At 40.3% G+C, this 16,704-nt stretch overlaps 1 protein-coding gene across 1 annotated transcript in view; it reads right to left on the bottom strand.

Annotated features, from left to right (window-relative positions):
• Nucleotides 1-2,516: 2,516 nt before the first annotated feature.
• Nucleotides 2,517-16,704, bottom strand: part of LOC128869316 (calcium-dependent secretion activator-like) — a 42,959-nt gene continuing 28,771 nt past the window's right edge. The window contains exons 2-3 of the mRNA XM_054111843.1: nt 7,099-7,238; nt 2,517-7,039 (exon numbers count right to left, since the gene is read on the bottom strand). Coding sequence (XP_053967818.1) covers nt 6,814-7,039; nt 7,099-7,238 — 366 coding nt within the window. The 3' untranslated portion in view covers nt 2,517-6,813. The remainder of the gene's footprint in view (nt 7,040-7,098; nt 7,239-16,704) is intronic.

Below are 16,704 nucleotides of genomic sequence, written 5' to 3'. Positions count from 1 at the left end.
CAAAAAAACGTCTCCATTTTTATATATAAGATATATATTGTAGATATGTAGATGTAAATTGAACAAAATTACGTTTGTCAAAGGAACAAATAAATGTATATTCAAATGGCGAAGCCAAAAACTGAGTAGAGCTAACGTAATTATACAGAAATCACTGTAATCAGCTCTGCTAAGATCTTCCCCGCTGTCGAGTTGGGTGAGGTGAAAAAGTCTTCGCGGCTACACTTCATTTTTGACAATACACACTATTCGTAGCTCGCGAGACTTCTTTATATCATTACCGTTCTCTGCGGGGTAAGAGTAGGCAAAAGCAATAGAAACCAACAAACAAAACAAATTATTCATACACACGCACACACTATCTTGCCACGGCGTCATCTGCATAAAAACGCTGAAAAACTGCATTCGGAGGCTTAATATTCAGTTGTGCTTTCACAACTTAACAAGCGGCACCAAGCCATTCACTGAATATTTACAAACATGTAGTTTCTTATCCCTTTGTTTGATTTGTTTATTTATTTTATATTACTATGGTGTAGGCCTTGTCAAAATCTCGAAAAATAAAAGTAAATAGGTATTATATTCGTCTTGGTAGTGATCAACATTGAGACACTCGATGTAAATCGTTGTACCTTCAAGCACAGCATTGTATGATATTGATGTATTCGTCAGAGTTTTGTACATTGCGCCTAAAAAACGCACTTTTATTTTTTAATCTTCGTTTGCGCATAAATGTGGATTTTGGGATTTCCATCATGGATAAGCTTAGCGGAAGTACTTTTATTGGATATTCCTTTCATTATAACCAATGATTTACGAATTTTAACGTCTTCGGCTTTGAGGGCTGTGACATTGGATATTTTAGTAAAAGTGAAGACATGTTACTCTAAGCTGTAAAATCTAATGCCCACATTGGTGTTTGAGACTGGAGATGTTCTTTACTGGGGTGAAATGAGTTCCATTAAATGAAACGTTTGAACGAATGATCTTCAGAAAATCGGTGTACTTACATTGGTTTCCTTCCGTGGTGATTTTAAATGCTCCCTTGGACTATACAGCCCCGGCCTTGGCTACGTTTACTCCGTTTTCAATCTCTTCAAATGTTTGTGCGAACGTCAACGAAAGTGCAGGGTGGTCCAGGTAGTGCTTGTTTTAAATTATTTGTTAATGTCATCTCGTTCCCACTAGAAACCTTGACAGAAAGTCAGTATCATACTGAATGTTTTGCTTTACGATTGAACAACCTTGGGAAATATTGCAAACATATCTCCACAATCAAACAGTGCGCTTATTAAAAAGAAGTCAAAGTGCTCAGTCTTACTTCTTTGTATATTTAACTGAAAAATATTTCGCTGACCTTCAATTGCCTCCGGCGACCGTGGATCGCCTGCAACATCGAAACACTTTTGAACCACTTTGTAACTTTCGTCGAAATCTTTGTAAATCTTGAAGAGAGAGCCGATTTATACGACTTGACCCACTCATAGTTGCCAGATAAGAAAGGTAAGACACGATCAAATGAAATTAAATAATAAACTTGATTAGATTAGATAAGATGAAATAAAATAAGATTAGATATAACAATATTAGGTATGTTGGGAGGCCACAGTAGCCGAGTGAGTTGGTGTGAGACTAGTACCCGGGTTCGAAGTCTCAAGCATGAAATACCAAATGATAAAAAACGTTTTTTCTGATAACGTCGCTCATCGGCCGGTAATGACTAACATCCGCGTGTATTTCTGCCAGAACAAAGTTCCTTACAAAACACCACCTGCGCCTCAGAGACAGCATACAACTGGTTAGTATCTCGGGAATAACTTTAGTAATGTTGGCTTCCAATGCCTCAATCCTAGCTGGTTTATCCACATTTAGACTGTACGTACCTCCACAAATAATGGTCCAACGGTGTGATATCACAAAAAGTCGTTTATCATGGCGGGATAGCGTTCGCCATTCACTGTTATATTGGCGCCAACCTCGTCTTTGAAGAACGATGGGCCGATAATTCTTCCAGCCCAAAAAATGGTTATTTTCATTAGATTGGATGGCTTGAATGGCTTCGGATTGCTCTTCCGCCCAAATACGGCAATTTTGCTTATTGACGTATCCATTCAGCCAAAAATGGGTCTCATCGTTGTACACCATAAGTTGGCCTGAGCGCGCGATGAACATTTTTTAAAGAGCGTCGATTTTCGTAACGCAATTGTACGATTTATAAACGTTATTGAAACGTATGTCTTTCTATGATGAAATGTCAATGAATACTGAAAAAATTATATATAATATTTACCTTTACAGTACTCACGCGTGAACTGTCAAAGAAACCCTATCGCAAAAGTACTTCCAATCTGATCACCCTTTAATAGTTAATACATTTTCTTTTACAGTTCAGCAGAGGAAAAATACTTAAAAAGCGCATTATAATAAGAGGTATAGTTTGCAAATTACTATACATATATACATATATATATCCGTGGTCGTATTTTTTCTTCAAATTTAAATAAAAAATAACGAAAGCAATTAAGAAAACAATTTTATTTTATCTTTAGTGGCCTTAAACTATTATTGGATATGATTAAGATATGACTGCACACCTCTTTTTCATTTAGCCTTTTTGCAATGTCCGAAAACGGAATTAAAGCTGGCCGCAAATGCGCAACAAATCGAATCAACCTGTTGAAATTCTAATGGTTTGCCATGTGTGTGACACAGTTTGTTGTTTAAAATGTTTATTGAATGTTTTAAAATTGAAATCTTTACAATCAGTTGAGTGTGTGTAGGGAAGTGTGAAGGTTTCTGTCACTTCTTTTGTGATCTACGTTTGGCTACAACAAGTAAAGCATTGATTGAAGATTATCTGACTTGCTACAGTGATGCTTATACTTATATTTATAATTATACAGTTTGTAAGAATATCTTTGCATAGTGAAGAAAAATTTAAAATTTTAGCTTTGATCGAGAATTCCAACAACAAATAAAAAAGCAAACAAAAAATTTTTACACGCACTCCATTACTGTACTTGTCTACGACTATTAGGCGCCAACAGTTATTAGATAAACACACACATTACAAAAACAACAACAAAAAAGATGTTTACTCCATTTGAGAAGTGTCAAAAAAATCTTTGCATAACTGATGAAAACAACAAAAAAGGCAGTTATTTTCCGCGCATTTCATTCATTTGGATTTTTTTGCAAATGGTATGGAATGTGGAAGGGGTAAGAAATTATTTAGTTATGAAGTGATTCTCTTCAGTGCTTCAAGTGATCTCAGATTTGAATAAAAAAATGACAGGAAAACGAGTTTCAAAAAATATTATTCAATTCGTGCATTTCAATCACTACAAAGACAAATCAGCCAGAGAAATCGCCGAGATGTATATATATAATATAATAAACCGTGCTAAAAATGAAGAAAGACTTGAGTTGAAAGGGTCTACAGGGAGACCAAAAAAAGTGACGCAGCAAATTGAACGTAAAATTATTAAAACTATTTATAATAGCCAAAAGCGTTACAAGAGGATTAGCTCTTCAAGCGGGAAACGACTATGGGTTAAGAGTTTCTCATGAAAACTCTTCGAAAAGTGTTGCAAAAACACAAATATTCTTCAAGAGCACAAAACGTTGATAAAAGATTGCGATTTGCCACCGAGCACATATCGCTACCCACAGAGTACTGGGATGACGTTATTTTCTTAGATGAGACGAAAATTATGCTCTACTACCATGATGGGCCTCTGGGAGTTTGGCGTAAGCCTCTCACAGCACTACAAAACAAAAATATAATATTATCTCTACAGTAAACTGTCAGTAATGGTTTAGGGTTGTATATCAACAATCGGAGTGGGTGAAATCAAAATTTTCGACGAAATAATGACCAAGGAAGTATATCTTCAGATTTTAAAAAACGAATTGACTTCCAGTATTAGAAAATTTGGCTTTGTTGACCCGGAAAATTCGAACAAATTTAAATACAAATAATGTCAAGATAATGATTTCAAAGATAAATCTTATTTATGCAGGTCCTGGTTACTTTACAACTGCACCAAAGTTATTGATACCCCGCCGAAAGTACCGACATTAACCCATTCGAAAATTTATGGGTTCATTTAAAAATAAATGTATGAAAAAGATCGCCAACTAATAAAAGTGAAATAATAAGATTCATCAGAGAAAAGTTGGAAAAAACACCATTGGAATATGATATTCCGAAACTAATTAAATCAACTAAATCATTTCTTACCCCTTTCACATTCCAGACCATTTGCAACAAAGACCCAAATGAATGAAATTCGCGGAAAATAACTGCATTTTTTGTTGTTTTCATCAGTTATGCAAAGATTTTTTTGACACTTTTTAAATAGAGTAAACGTCCTTTTTGTTGTTGCTTTTGTAATGTGTGTGTTTATTTTATAACTGTTGGTGCCTAATAGTCGTAGACAAGTACAGTAATGGAATTTTTTGTTTGCTTTTTTATTTGTTGCTGGAATTCTCGATCAAAGCTAAAATTTTAAATTTTTCTTCACTATTCAAAGATATTCTTGACAAACTGTATACAGTATGCAAAGTTCGTATTAGTACACCCTCTTACAAATAAGAATACCACGTATATTTTCAAATTTACTTTAAAGCAATTAATTTCAATCGTAGTGCGGCATTGTATAATTCATAAAAAAATAGAATAATAACAAAAACTCCGAAGCATTTGCATAGAATTGAAAAAAATAGCTTTAGTAGCAGTGTAGCTATTTCTACTGCAGGCAAAATTCGTATTAGTACACGTAGTATGCGTTGAATTTGTAAACAATTTGTTGGTATTTACCGTTATTTTCGAAACGATTGTGTTAAACATTCAATGTTTAACATTGGGCAGTTGCGTTTTAGTAGCCATTTGTTGAAGTTCGCGGAGTTAGTTTGCAATGTCGCCTAAACTAAGTGAATTATCAAACGAAACTAGGAGATTAATAATAAATATGAACAAAAACGGAAAGTCTTTACGCGAAATTGCGAGAACATTGCAGAAAAGTGTGTCTACAATACAAAACGTAGTCAAAATTTATAGAGACAGTGGAAGGATTGACAAAAAGCTTCGAAATGTGAGCAGGGCAAAGCTTGGACAGAGGCACAAGACTTATTTGAAACGCCTTATCAGGAAAGATCCCACCGTCAGTGGAGTTTCACTAGCTGCAGAACTAGAAAAATACTTTTCTATCAAAGTTACACCTCAAACAGTGCGCAATTATGTAAAAAAAATGGGATTTAGAAGCAGAACTGCGGTTAGAAAACCGTATGTAAGCTCAGTCAATAGAAGAAAGCGTGTTATTTTCGCCTGGCAATATTTAAACAAAAATATGTGGTTTTGGAAAAATCATATAAAAATGTCCGATGGACGCATAAAAATGTGGAGAAAGTGTAATACTAGCCTTCAGAAATGAAATCCGCAGCCTTCTTTCAAGCACGGTGGTGGTTCTCTGATGGTATGGGGATGTTTCGGGGCAAACGGAGTAGGAAAGTTGCATTTTATTGATGGAATTATGACTGCGAGGCAATATATTGATATTTTAAAAAAGAATCTACGCAAAGAATATGCCAAAAAATTGGGTTGCAAAAAAAAATTTATATTCCAACAAGATTACGACCCTAAGCACACGGCGTTGGATACAAGGTTATTGATCCTTTATAACTGTCCAAATTATCTCAAAACACCACCACAAAGCCCGGATATTAATCCCATAGAAAATTTATGGTCGATTTTCAAAAAGCAACTGAAACATCATCAAATAAGGAACCGAGAACATTTAAAAAAAGTCCTCAAATCAGAGTGGAAGAAGATTTCTCCAAATCTCACAAAAAATTAGTGGAATCTATGCCGAAGCGATTGTCTGCTGTTCTAAGGCAACGAGGGTATCCTACAAAATATTAATTTTCTGAACTATCTTTTATTTACTCTTTAAATCATTAAAAATACATGTGTACTGATACGAATTTTGCTTCTGTGAAAAGTGTTAATTTTTTTCTTTCTTATTTTTTTTTTGCAATTCAATACACTTTGTGAGCGGTTTTATTATTTGGCCTTATTTTAGTTAATTATCAATAAAATAAAACGGTTTCAAGTATTGGTTTTAAAATTAATTTGAAAATATACGTGGTTTTTTTATTTATAAGGGGGTGTACTAATACAAATTTTGCATACTGTATGTATATTTTTTCGCGTTCCATCTTTACTCGCCGATGAGCAACTTGAAATGAAAATCGTCGACCGATCCATACGTATGGTATGTAGCAAAATGGCTTTCAACGGTTTACTTTGATTTATTGTCTATGTGCGGCCAGCTTAAGAGTTATTTCTGGGCTTCAGTTATAAAATGAAACATAAATTTTATGTATTGTAATATTGTTTTTTTGTTAAAATTTTACTATTGTTTATACCTTGATATACATTATGCATGCATATATAATTGGTATTTGTAACACATATGTTTTTTATATACTTATACATGTACAAGTAAGTAAACATATAATATACAATGTGCAGACACATGTTTTTTCTTCCTTGTTCACTCTTCTCGGGAGCAAAGGGCCTCGACAAGACTCAGTCTTGCGTTGGTTTCATTAATCTGTCAGACACATGCTTACGATGAATATAACTTGTGGTGTTTAATTTTCTATATGCTACCTTGCTTCCAAATCATTTTTAGTACTTTACTTACTTTCATATTATTAAAAAAAAAGTTGTATGCTTACGCCCCGATCTCTTACACGCCATCTAATGCTAATACCATTTTGATAATGCAAAGCCAATTTTTGATAGCTTTAAAACCAACTTCCACCTCCGAGCTTCGAACTAAGCCCACCAATACCTTTGCCCAGCAAATTGCCAACACGACCAGCCACAACGTTCGTTACGGCCGCTGCTTGTGCAGCGGCAATTTTTGGTTTTGGTAAACCTCGTGAAATGCCGCCAGTACTACTACTGCCGGCTACCTCGTCTCCGGTAACATCTTCGACCCCACCCTCACCCTGTATGGTATCCATGTTGCTATAAAAAAGAAAACAATGAATATATATAAGGATGGAGTACTTGATTAATTTACTTACTCCTCACACTCAGCGACATCGGGCATGCTGAGTGCGCACGTTGCCTCCTCAGTGGCCACACGCTGAGCAACAGTTTGATATGCTTTGGAATTGAGTTTATCCTCCAATACACCTTGCAGCTCAAAATCTGAATATATTTTCTATGGATTGTATTGAAAAAAAAAAAAAATAAATAAATAATAATACTAAATACGTGCACTTAAATATTTAGACATCTAGATAGATAGATTAAAAAAAAAACAATACAATCTGCCAGTAACTATTCATCTATAATAAATTGTCTGTACTTTAAAGCACCAGTAAGTAAACTGATTAATTTTTTCCATTTAAAATCATTTAGAACATGAACTATTTTCGGTGTTGAGGACGGTCTTTTCAAAGAAAGAACAGCGGTATCGTTTTAATGTTGGACATCGTCCAAGAAAATGTTCGATTTTTTCTTTCTCATTTATAATCATTTATTATAAGGGCATTAAGCATAATGGAATTAAATCTGTCTTTAAAAATCCATCAAATTTCAAATTTGTCTATGTCATCCTTAAAATAACTTTGATTAACATTATCGTCCAGTTCTTCATATACTCTGTTCGTACTGTTTATTGCTCCATTTCACATTTTCTGCCTGTTAGTATTGTTATAAAAGATGGAGGTTACTGATCGCCATTCACTTGGGAGTGGCCAAGACGATTCTTTTGCATATGGTTCAAGCAGCTCACCACTTCCAGGATTAGCCCAAGTATGCACTGGGTACTCTCCGAACACCCGTTTGGGAGTGAGCTAACGTGAGAAGCCGAAGCATTCCAGGATAGCTGGTTGTGCGCTGGGTTTAGGACCCGCCACTCAAATATCCCCCGCAATGAAAACAGCCACAAAGCCTCAGTTCAGAACTTCCTATACTGATTACGACCCCTGCAAATGAACTAAGGACTACAATTTAAGGGCATGCACCAAGAATGTCCGGTTCCTTAATGGGGAAGGTGCCTCTGCCAGGCTGGTTCATGTTCTCGTAAGAGTAAAGGCTGACATCACTGCCATTCAAGAGATGCGATGGACGGGAAAAGGCAAGAAAAACTTACGACCATGCGACGCCTACAACAGCTGCCATATAAAGGAGCTTAAATTCGGTGTCGGATTTGTTGTGGGGGAGAGACTTCGTCGCCAAGTACTATCGCTCACTCCAGTAGACGAGCGCCTCGCAATAATCCGTATCAATGCCCGATTTTTATCATCTCGCTCATTGGCGCCCACGCCCCGATGGAAGAGAAGGACGATGCGACCACAGATCACATAAAAACCGTGCTTTGCGATTTCAGCGCCAGGGTAGGCAACGAGGGAATTTTTGGGTCCCACAGTCGAAAAACTCCGACTGCAACACGAAAATTCCAGTAACGGACAGAGACTGATCGACTTTGCCGGGGCTCGAAACATAGTAGTCTGCAGCACCAGATTCCAGCATAAAAATATACAATAAGCAACCTGGCTGTCTCCTGATCGAAAAACATGAAACCAAATCGAACATGTTGTGATAGATGAGAGACACGCTTCTAGTGTTTTAGATGAACATACGATCCGAGGACCCAACCTCGACTCGGATCATAACTTCGTTGTAGCCAAACTGCGTGCAGCAAAAAACGTCCATCTACTTACGCAAGGAATGTTCGACATCGAAAAGGTGCAATGACAACAAACAGCCAGGAGATTCGCCACTTGACTCTCACTCCTGCTCTCAGAGAGTGCAGCCCAACAAACCGGCAGGCACGAGCAACGGAGCAACATTTCCTGCTCTCTTTGTACCACCGCCGAAGAAAAAAACGGTTTCCGGCAAGCCCGAAAAAACAGTTGGTACGGCGAGGTATATCTTGCTTCCACAGAAATAAAAGATGTTGCCTATAAATCCATGATGCGATCGGGCGCAACGCGAGTGATGTGGGATCGCTACCGGTAGCTAAGACAGGAAGAGAGACGTTTTATCAGACAGAAAAACGAAAAACCGAAATACGTGAGTGCGAGGAGTTTGAGATGCTGGCCAATAGGAACAACGCCTGAAAACTCTACCAGAAAGTTCGGCGGCTTACAGAAGGTTTTAATACCTGTTTAATGTGCCTTGGGTAATTTAATGACACCTTCCCTGCCAAATAATAGAAAAATTAAATTGCTACCTGTTTAATGTCTGTCATGACAAACGATCAAGATCAAGAATCAGTATTCACACCACTGAGTGCAATCAATAATGCAATTTCTTCAAAATGCTTCCGAATCGCGGATTATATATTAGATGGATAGAGGATAAGCAAAATTAGGAGAACGTTATGGCCCATCTACAACCGCAGCCATAGAAAAAGGAAACTATTGTCCTTTTCCACTATGAATGGCCTACCTTATGGAAGGAGAGAATGTCAAGCCTGGGCAAACCATTGTTCGAAAGTTTCGAACAACTTGCTAGCTTAGACGTCAACAACCAAATAAGTTTCTTAAACCGCACTGACTGGATATAGTCATGTTGTAAAAAAAATTAAACAAGTTGGTAACGAAGATGTGGCAAAAAAATGATGCAGAAGCGCTAATTGGATTCTGGATGAATCTTCACTTCACCCAATCAATGAACCACCATACAAGTATTCGAAATCTTTCTCGTAGTGAAGGGTGTGAGCATCTCGTCACCTTGCGGGTTTCCGGGTCCCGCACAGCATAGGGTGTGTGGGAAACAATTCATCCATTATTCTACTGATAGCATCACTGTCTAGATGTGGGGTTAGCGTTAAGCTTCTCCGTTAAAATTTTATAGCCCAGTTGCTATTTCGATCCCTTCGAAGTTCTTCCCAATTTGTAATAATAAGAATTTAAAAAACAGTTAAAACTGGTCAAAATGTTGATGTGCTGTAGCGGGCTGTAACCGCATAGATATTAGTTTTCCACATCATTTTTCTTTAATTGGCAGCATTGACCACCCCGTTTGGGTTCATATTCTTCAAAATGCGTTGTTTTAACCATTTCGCTAACGCTTAAAGGTCCAGTGTCGAGTTTATGCTTGTTTTCCAACAAGGAACTGAAATTATTAAAACGACGCATCTTGAAGAAAATATGTCGTAAAAAGTACGTGCTAAACGTTTAAAATATATAAGTGCATTCTGTCAAAAAAGTACTGGGAATTGATCAATAGAACGCAAAATAATTCTTTAATCCTCAAAATTTATTTTGTCGCCTCTATTCGAAGTAATACACATATTCCAACGGTTAGTACAGTCATCAAAGCACCTTTTAAATGCGTTTAAAGAGATCTTCTTCGAGTCCTTCAGCGTCGCCATCGAGTCAAAGCGGTGTCCGCACAGTGGCAATTTAAGTTTTGCGAAAAGAAATAAAGTCACAAGAGGCCACACCCGGTGAATACGTGGGTTGTTTGATGATATTTGTCGAGTTTTTGGTCGAAAAAGTGTTCACAATATGATCCTTGTGAGACGGTGCGTTATCTTGGTGCAAGATCCATGAGTTTTCTTTGCACAAATTGGGCCGTTTCTTACTTACACTCAAACGTCGCATAACTTCCAAATAATATTCCTTATTTACCGTAGAATCATTTGGAATGAATTCCGAGTGCACAATACCATGTTAATCAAAGAAAACGAGTAGCACAACTTTCACTTTTGACTGACCTTGACTTGGAGTTTTGGGTTTCGGCTCATGTCGATAGCGCCATTCAGCCGCCTGTTCACTGGCATGTCAAGGTGATATACCCACGTCTCATCATCTGTTATGATGCGCTGGATAAACGTTGGGCCCGAATTCACTTACTCAAGCATGTCTTCACCCACGCATCACATGCCCAATTGATGGTGTAAAATGTTGTGAATTGATTCGTGAGACACGCTAAGGTCCCTCAAGCTATGCTATTGTAAACAAGTCAAGCTCGAGTGTGTTCTTCGAATTTAACGATGGAAATTCAAGTTGAACAAAGAATTTGTTTGAAATTTTGTTATTCCAATAAAATTTCGGCTTCAGACGCCAGAAAACAAACTATGTGACATATCATGCTGAAATTTGCCATGTAAGCTTATAACAGTCCTACCAAAAAACAAAAAATTTATTTTTGCCATATGTCATCCGCGGACCGTTTTATTGATAACGTCTCGTTCATATTTGAGTACAAAGTACATTTGTTCAAAAATGGCTAAAAAAAGCATATGCGAACATTGTGCCAGAATATTTGAAATTCCTGGCGTGATAGAATATTCTTCATTTAAACTATTTTCTATTTACCTATGATCAAGTAGAGCTGGGCGATAAGGATTAGATGTACAATTGATTGCGTTTAGGACTAATTATTGTGTACATTGTTTATGCTCATCATTAACAATACAGAAATCCCCCTATAACAAGATGGATTGGATCCGCGTAGTAGGATGATTCTCGTATAACTCGCCCATTGGGCTCCATATATATAATTTTTTTGTTATAGCGAAAATATTTCCTTTTTAACTTGTCTTGATAACTTTTCACTTGCCATAGCTAAGAAATTAATATTTTATTTAAAATAAATACTTACAATATAAAGATAAGATTTCTCGCACTCGGTCCTAGGCTTCGTCTCAAGACATCTGAATTTTCTGATCCGTATACCCACAAACTTCGGTTTACGGTTCTTGGTCTTTCTTACTTATAGTACGCTGTTATCATTTGGAGACCTTACGAACAACTTTCAATAAATAGAATAAAGCGCGTTAAAAAAATATTTCTTAAGCAGTCATTATGTTCTCTATAATTTGAGGCCCCTGTTCCAGCCTATAATTCTCGGTTAAAGCTAATTAATATAGGATCTCTAGGAAGGACAATCACTGTCGTTTGTTTTCAGTGTTGTTAATGGCATCGTCAACTGTCTCACTCTACAATAATTGAGCGGGTAAGCTTTAATGTTCCACAAAGAAGTCTTCGCAATTTTTACTCTTCTTGTGCGGAAAACTGTAAGACTAAATTTGTGAGTAATGCACCCAATGTTCGCGCACTTCGAGACTATATGTAATTCATTATCCAATGCCAGACTGCTTGATGTTGGATTATTTACATTTAAAACCTCTTTTTTAATTTGTATCTAGTTTGCAAAAATTTTTAATTTGATTGCTAATATTGTATCATATTTGAATTAATTGCTAATATTTTAGTTGCCAAATTTGGCTTGTGTCTAGTCTGTAAGGTAATTTGAACTATAGATTATTAATATAAGTGATTAAATAAATACCGCGTTATAAAAGTATCGCGCTATAAGATAATATATATTATGTATTTTTGTGTTTTTTTTGTTTATTTTTAAGTGCAGTTTCCTTCTGTATGCGGATAATTTAAATATGGTATATGTATGTTGTGATTCCCGTGTGGAGTTGCCTGATCTCCCATCGTGCGCGTCCCAGGTGGTGGATAGGGAAGCCCTGACATCACACGAGAGGCCTTCCCTGATGGGGTGGGTTCAACACTCGTGTGATGACTCAAAGTTGGCATAGAATCAGGGTGCCATCCGTGAACCAAACTGGTTAGGGAGGAGTCCCGAATAAAAAACATCCTTGGTAATGGACAACACAGTGGATACTACTCCAGGTGGAATCCACACAACTGGCAATCCACCCGCTTCGGCAGCAGGGGCATGGATTCTGGAGGTCCCAAAATAATTCTCTCAGCTCTACGAGCGAGAGCGCATCCTGGAGGAAACGGCGGTCGCTATCGCAATCTCCGCTCCTCCAGAGTCTGAAACACGTTTCCCTGTTTCGGAGGGCCTGAATTGTGAGGTCTCTTCGGTGGATGCACGACCTCCCAACGAAGCCTGGAAATCGAAGAGCGTGACAATGAGGGAGAGAAAAAAGCGGGGGGCAAGGCTCATGGGGGAGAAATCCTCATGTGGCTCTGCCAGCCTTTCTGCGTCTGTGTCTTCCAAACGATCTTGGTCAGCGGAAGTGACACGCTTGGCAGCTACTGAATCCTCGGTGGGAACGGGCGCTCCCAAGCTGTCTCGCTCTCGAGGAAAGCGGAGAAGGACGGTGACTGAAAGCGGTACACCTCCCTGCCCTGCAGCTCCCGCCAATAGTCGAGCCATGACACCCCAAGGTACGAGCGCGGTCCTGGCGCCAGTCAATGTGGCGGGAAAAGGTTCTGCTGAGCCACGTCCCTATCGGCGCCTCAACAAAAAGTCCAGCAGAGCTGTCTGCCCGGCGAAATCCTCGTCAGTGGAGGATGGGGAGCTGGACCTTCACCTAAGCACATCCAAGGGTGCGGCCAAGCCATCGTATAGTGAGAAGGCTGCTAGCACACCACCTGTGGCTGTGATTGGTAAACTGGGGTCTGACCATCAGCTGACGGATGCAGAAAAAAATACTGCAAAATTCGACTGATGCGTCAGCTTATTGGCTCCGGTCCTTAAGCCAACGCGAAGGGCTATGAGACAAAGGACGGCACCATAAAGGTGACGTGCGCGTCTCTGGCCACCTTCGAATGGATCAGGACCGTGGTCTAGTCTACAGCGAGGAGACTGTACCCCTCAGGAAGGCCATCTGCTGGATTCCGGATCCAGCCCTTCCTACAGCGGATGTCCTATCCTGTCTACGTGCTCAGAATCCGGGCATCAGCACGAGGCCTTGGCGAGTCCTCTCGTACACCAAGAGAAAAAACCGGGAAAGGAAGGGGCTGCTCTTGTGGTGCGAGTGGATGAGGCCAGTGTTAATGTCTGGGGCTCGCGGTACGGGAACCGTCTGAGTCTCTTCTTTAGGACGGTCAGCTTCCATGTCTGTCCCAAATGATTGGCACGGACGGTTCCTGTAGCTACCGTCCCTTGACGGTGACGCATATTAACTTGCAGCATTCCAAAGTCGCTACTCTACTACTAAGTAGAAGGCTTACCCAGCTGCACACATTACAACACATAACAGCAGTGCAAGAGCCCTGGATCTTTAGGGGCCGCCTCTTTGGCTTAAGCGCGTTGAAAGGGGCCACGATATTATATGACAGGAGTTCGAGTAGACCTGGAACCGGTCTTATAGTAACATCCCATCTCACTGTGGCATGTCTTGAGCAATTTTGTTGCCAAGACCTGGTAGCGGCTGAGGTGTGTTACAGAGGTAGAATCGACTGATCAAAGTTTGTGATTGCATCTACTTATTGCTTCACCCGGAAAGGCCACTACTGTCGTAAGGTTCTGGGAGCAGCGCAATCTGGGCCTCATCCTATGTTGCGATGCTAATACCCAGCATACAATCTGGGGCACCAACAATCTGGGCAGCAGCAAGTGCATTGGACGGGGCTCTCGACTATTCGAATTTATCGCATCCTCTTGCCTAGACATACATAAAAAGGGCTCACAGCCAACGTTTGTAACGGCCAGAAGGCAGGAGGTTATTGATCTCACTCTATCAAACTCAAAACTTGGGTGGTCAATCAAGAACTGGAGAGTCCTTCCTGAAGATTCGTGCTCGGACTACAGGTATATTGAGTTTCAGTGTGTCGAGGAGGCACAAATGTCATTGCCCTCTAGAAACCCCAGAAAAACAGACTGGCAGAAGTTTAGGGGGCGTTGCGGGACCTTGTGTTGCGCCCCCAGGACTTCGGAAAGAGCAGGCCATTGAGGCGGCTGTTGAGAAACTCAACGCTGGCCTAACTGAATGTTTTGAGTCAGCCTGTCCAATTCGACCTCTCCGTAACCGGACTCCCGTTCTTTGGTGGAATCGAGAGCTGCAGATGTTGAGGTGTGAGTCGAGAAAGCTTCTCCCTCAAGACTAACCCTGCTGAGGACTGGGAACGATACCGTGATGTTCAGAAAAACTATAAGAGACTTATTCGGGAATCGAAAAGAGCCTCACATAGGGAATTCTGCAGCGGTATTGAATCTTTGAGTGGCACGCCGAAATTGGTTAGGATCCTGAAAAAGGACCCAACGGCAAAGCTGGGGTCACTTAGGAAATCTGTTGGCTCCTTCACGGAGCGGCAAAGTGAGACACTCAGCTTGCTGATGGAGTCTCTCTTTCCTGGTAATCAGATAAACGTCTGTGGTGAATGAGGCCGCCATTCGATTTGCCATGAAATCTTATGGCGGCTACAAGTTGCCCGGACAAGATGGCATATATCCTGCCATGCTGAAGGGAGGATCAGCGTCCGTGACAGCAGCCCTGAAGAAAATATTCTCGGCATGCCTGGTACTGGCCTACATACCACGCTCTTGGAGAATGGTGAGGGTCGCTTTCATCCCAAAGGTTGGAAGAGACGACTACACCAGCCCCAAAAGCTTTATACCCATAAGTGGATTTGCGCATACGTCAGAAGTCGCTGAAGACTCACCCTCTGTCTCTATTTCAGCATGCCTATGAAAGCGAAAAATGCTGCGAGTCGGCACTGCAAAACCTTGTTGCTAGGGTAGAGCTGACCATCGATAGGAGGGACTGCGCTATGGGCATCTTTTTATACATAGAGGGGGCGTTTGATAGTGCCACTTTTGACAGTATGTCTAGCTCTGCTAGTAGGCACGGCGTAGACCGGATGCTAGTAAATTGGATTCATTCGATGCTGGCCCAAAGAATTGTCTCGGTGCGAGCAGAGGAAGATTTGCTGGTGTCATCAGGGGTTAATAGAGGCTGCCCCCAAGGCGATGTGCGGTCTCCATTGCTCTGGTGCATGGTAATCGATCCTCTACTCACCACCTTAAACGTTTCGGGAGTCTACGCACAAGCATATGCGGACGATGTTGCTTGTTTGGTAACAGGCCCTTCGCTTATGAACATCTGCAGGAAAGTGCAGAAAACTCTAGATCTGATTGACACTTGGTGCTGTACGAATAGGCTGTCGGCAAATCCCGCCAAGACTGTTATTGTCCTCTTCACCAGAAGGAGGAAGCTTGATGGACTCGTTCTAAAGGAGTCACAATCCTGCTGTCCAAGGAAATTAAATATCTTGGAGTAATCCTCGATAGTAAGCTTCTATGGAAATCACACGTTGAAACAAAGACAACCAAAGCACTGACAGCTTTCTGGCCACCACTTGAAGCTTTCATCCAAGGAGAGGCCTAAAAGGCCATCTGCAGGCTGAAACACAATGGGGACTGGTACGGCCCCTGTCCGGCAATGGAACACAGAGAAGGCATCGACTTCGATTCAATGATTCTCTCCATGCCACTTGACTCCATGCCATCAAGAGTCATACTTGAAAAGAGATACAGTGTAGCGCTACCAGAGGCTCAGTTGTGGGAAGACTCAGAAAATGAGCCCGGCAAACACTGTGTTTGCATTTTTACGGATGGCTCCAGGACCGAGCATGGCTCCGGCTCTGGGGTCTACGTGGAATCCAGCGGGACAAAACTGCACTTTGCTCTTGGAATGCATGCATCTGTGTTTCAAGCGGAAGTGTATGCAGTTCAAGAAACGATGAATTTTGTTGTGGAAAAGCGATGGAGAGGCAGATCTATATGTGTCTGCAGCGACAGCCAAGCTGCGCTTAGTCCTGTAAATCCAGGCTGAACTATGTCGGTAGGCATAATAGCCTGATGCTGACATGGGTCCCGTGACACGTGGGTATCGCGGGTAACGAGACCTCTTACTCCTTAGCTAAGATGGGCTCTGAGGCCAACTTCTTTGGCCCAGAGCC

This window comes from Anastrepha ludens, chromosome X (assembly GCF_028408465.1).
Source record: "Anastrepha ludens isolate Willacy chromosome X, idAnaLude1.1, whole genome shotgun sequence".
In the NCBI taxonomy this organism is placed as follows: Eukaryota; Metazoa; Arthropoda; class Insecta; order Diptera; family Tephritidae; genus Anastrepha; species Anastrepha ludens.
Note: the sequence above shows the minus strand (reverse complement) of the source record. Positions and strands in the feature narration are given on the sequence as shown.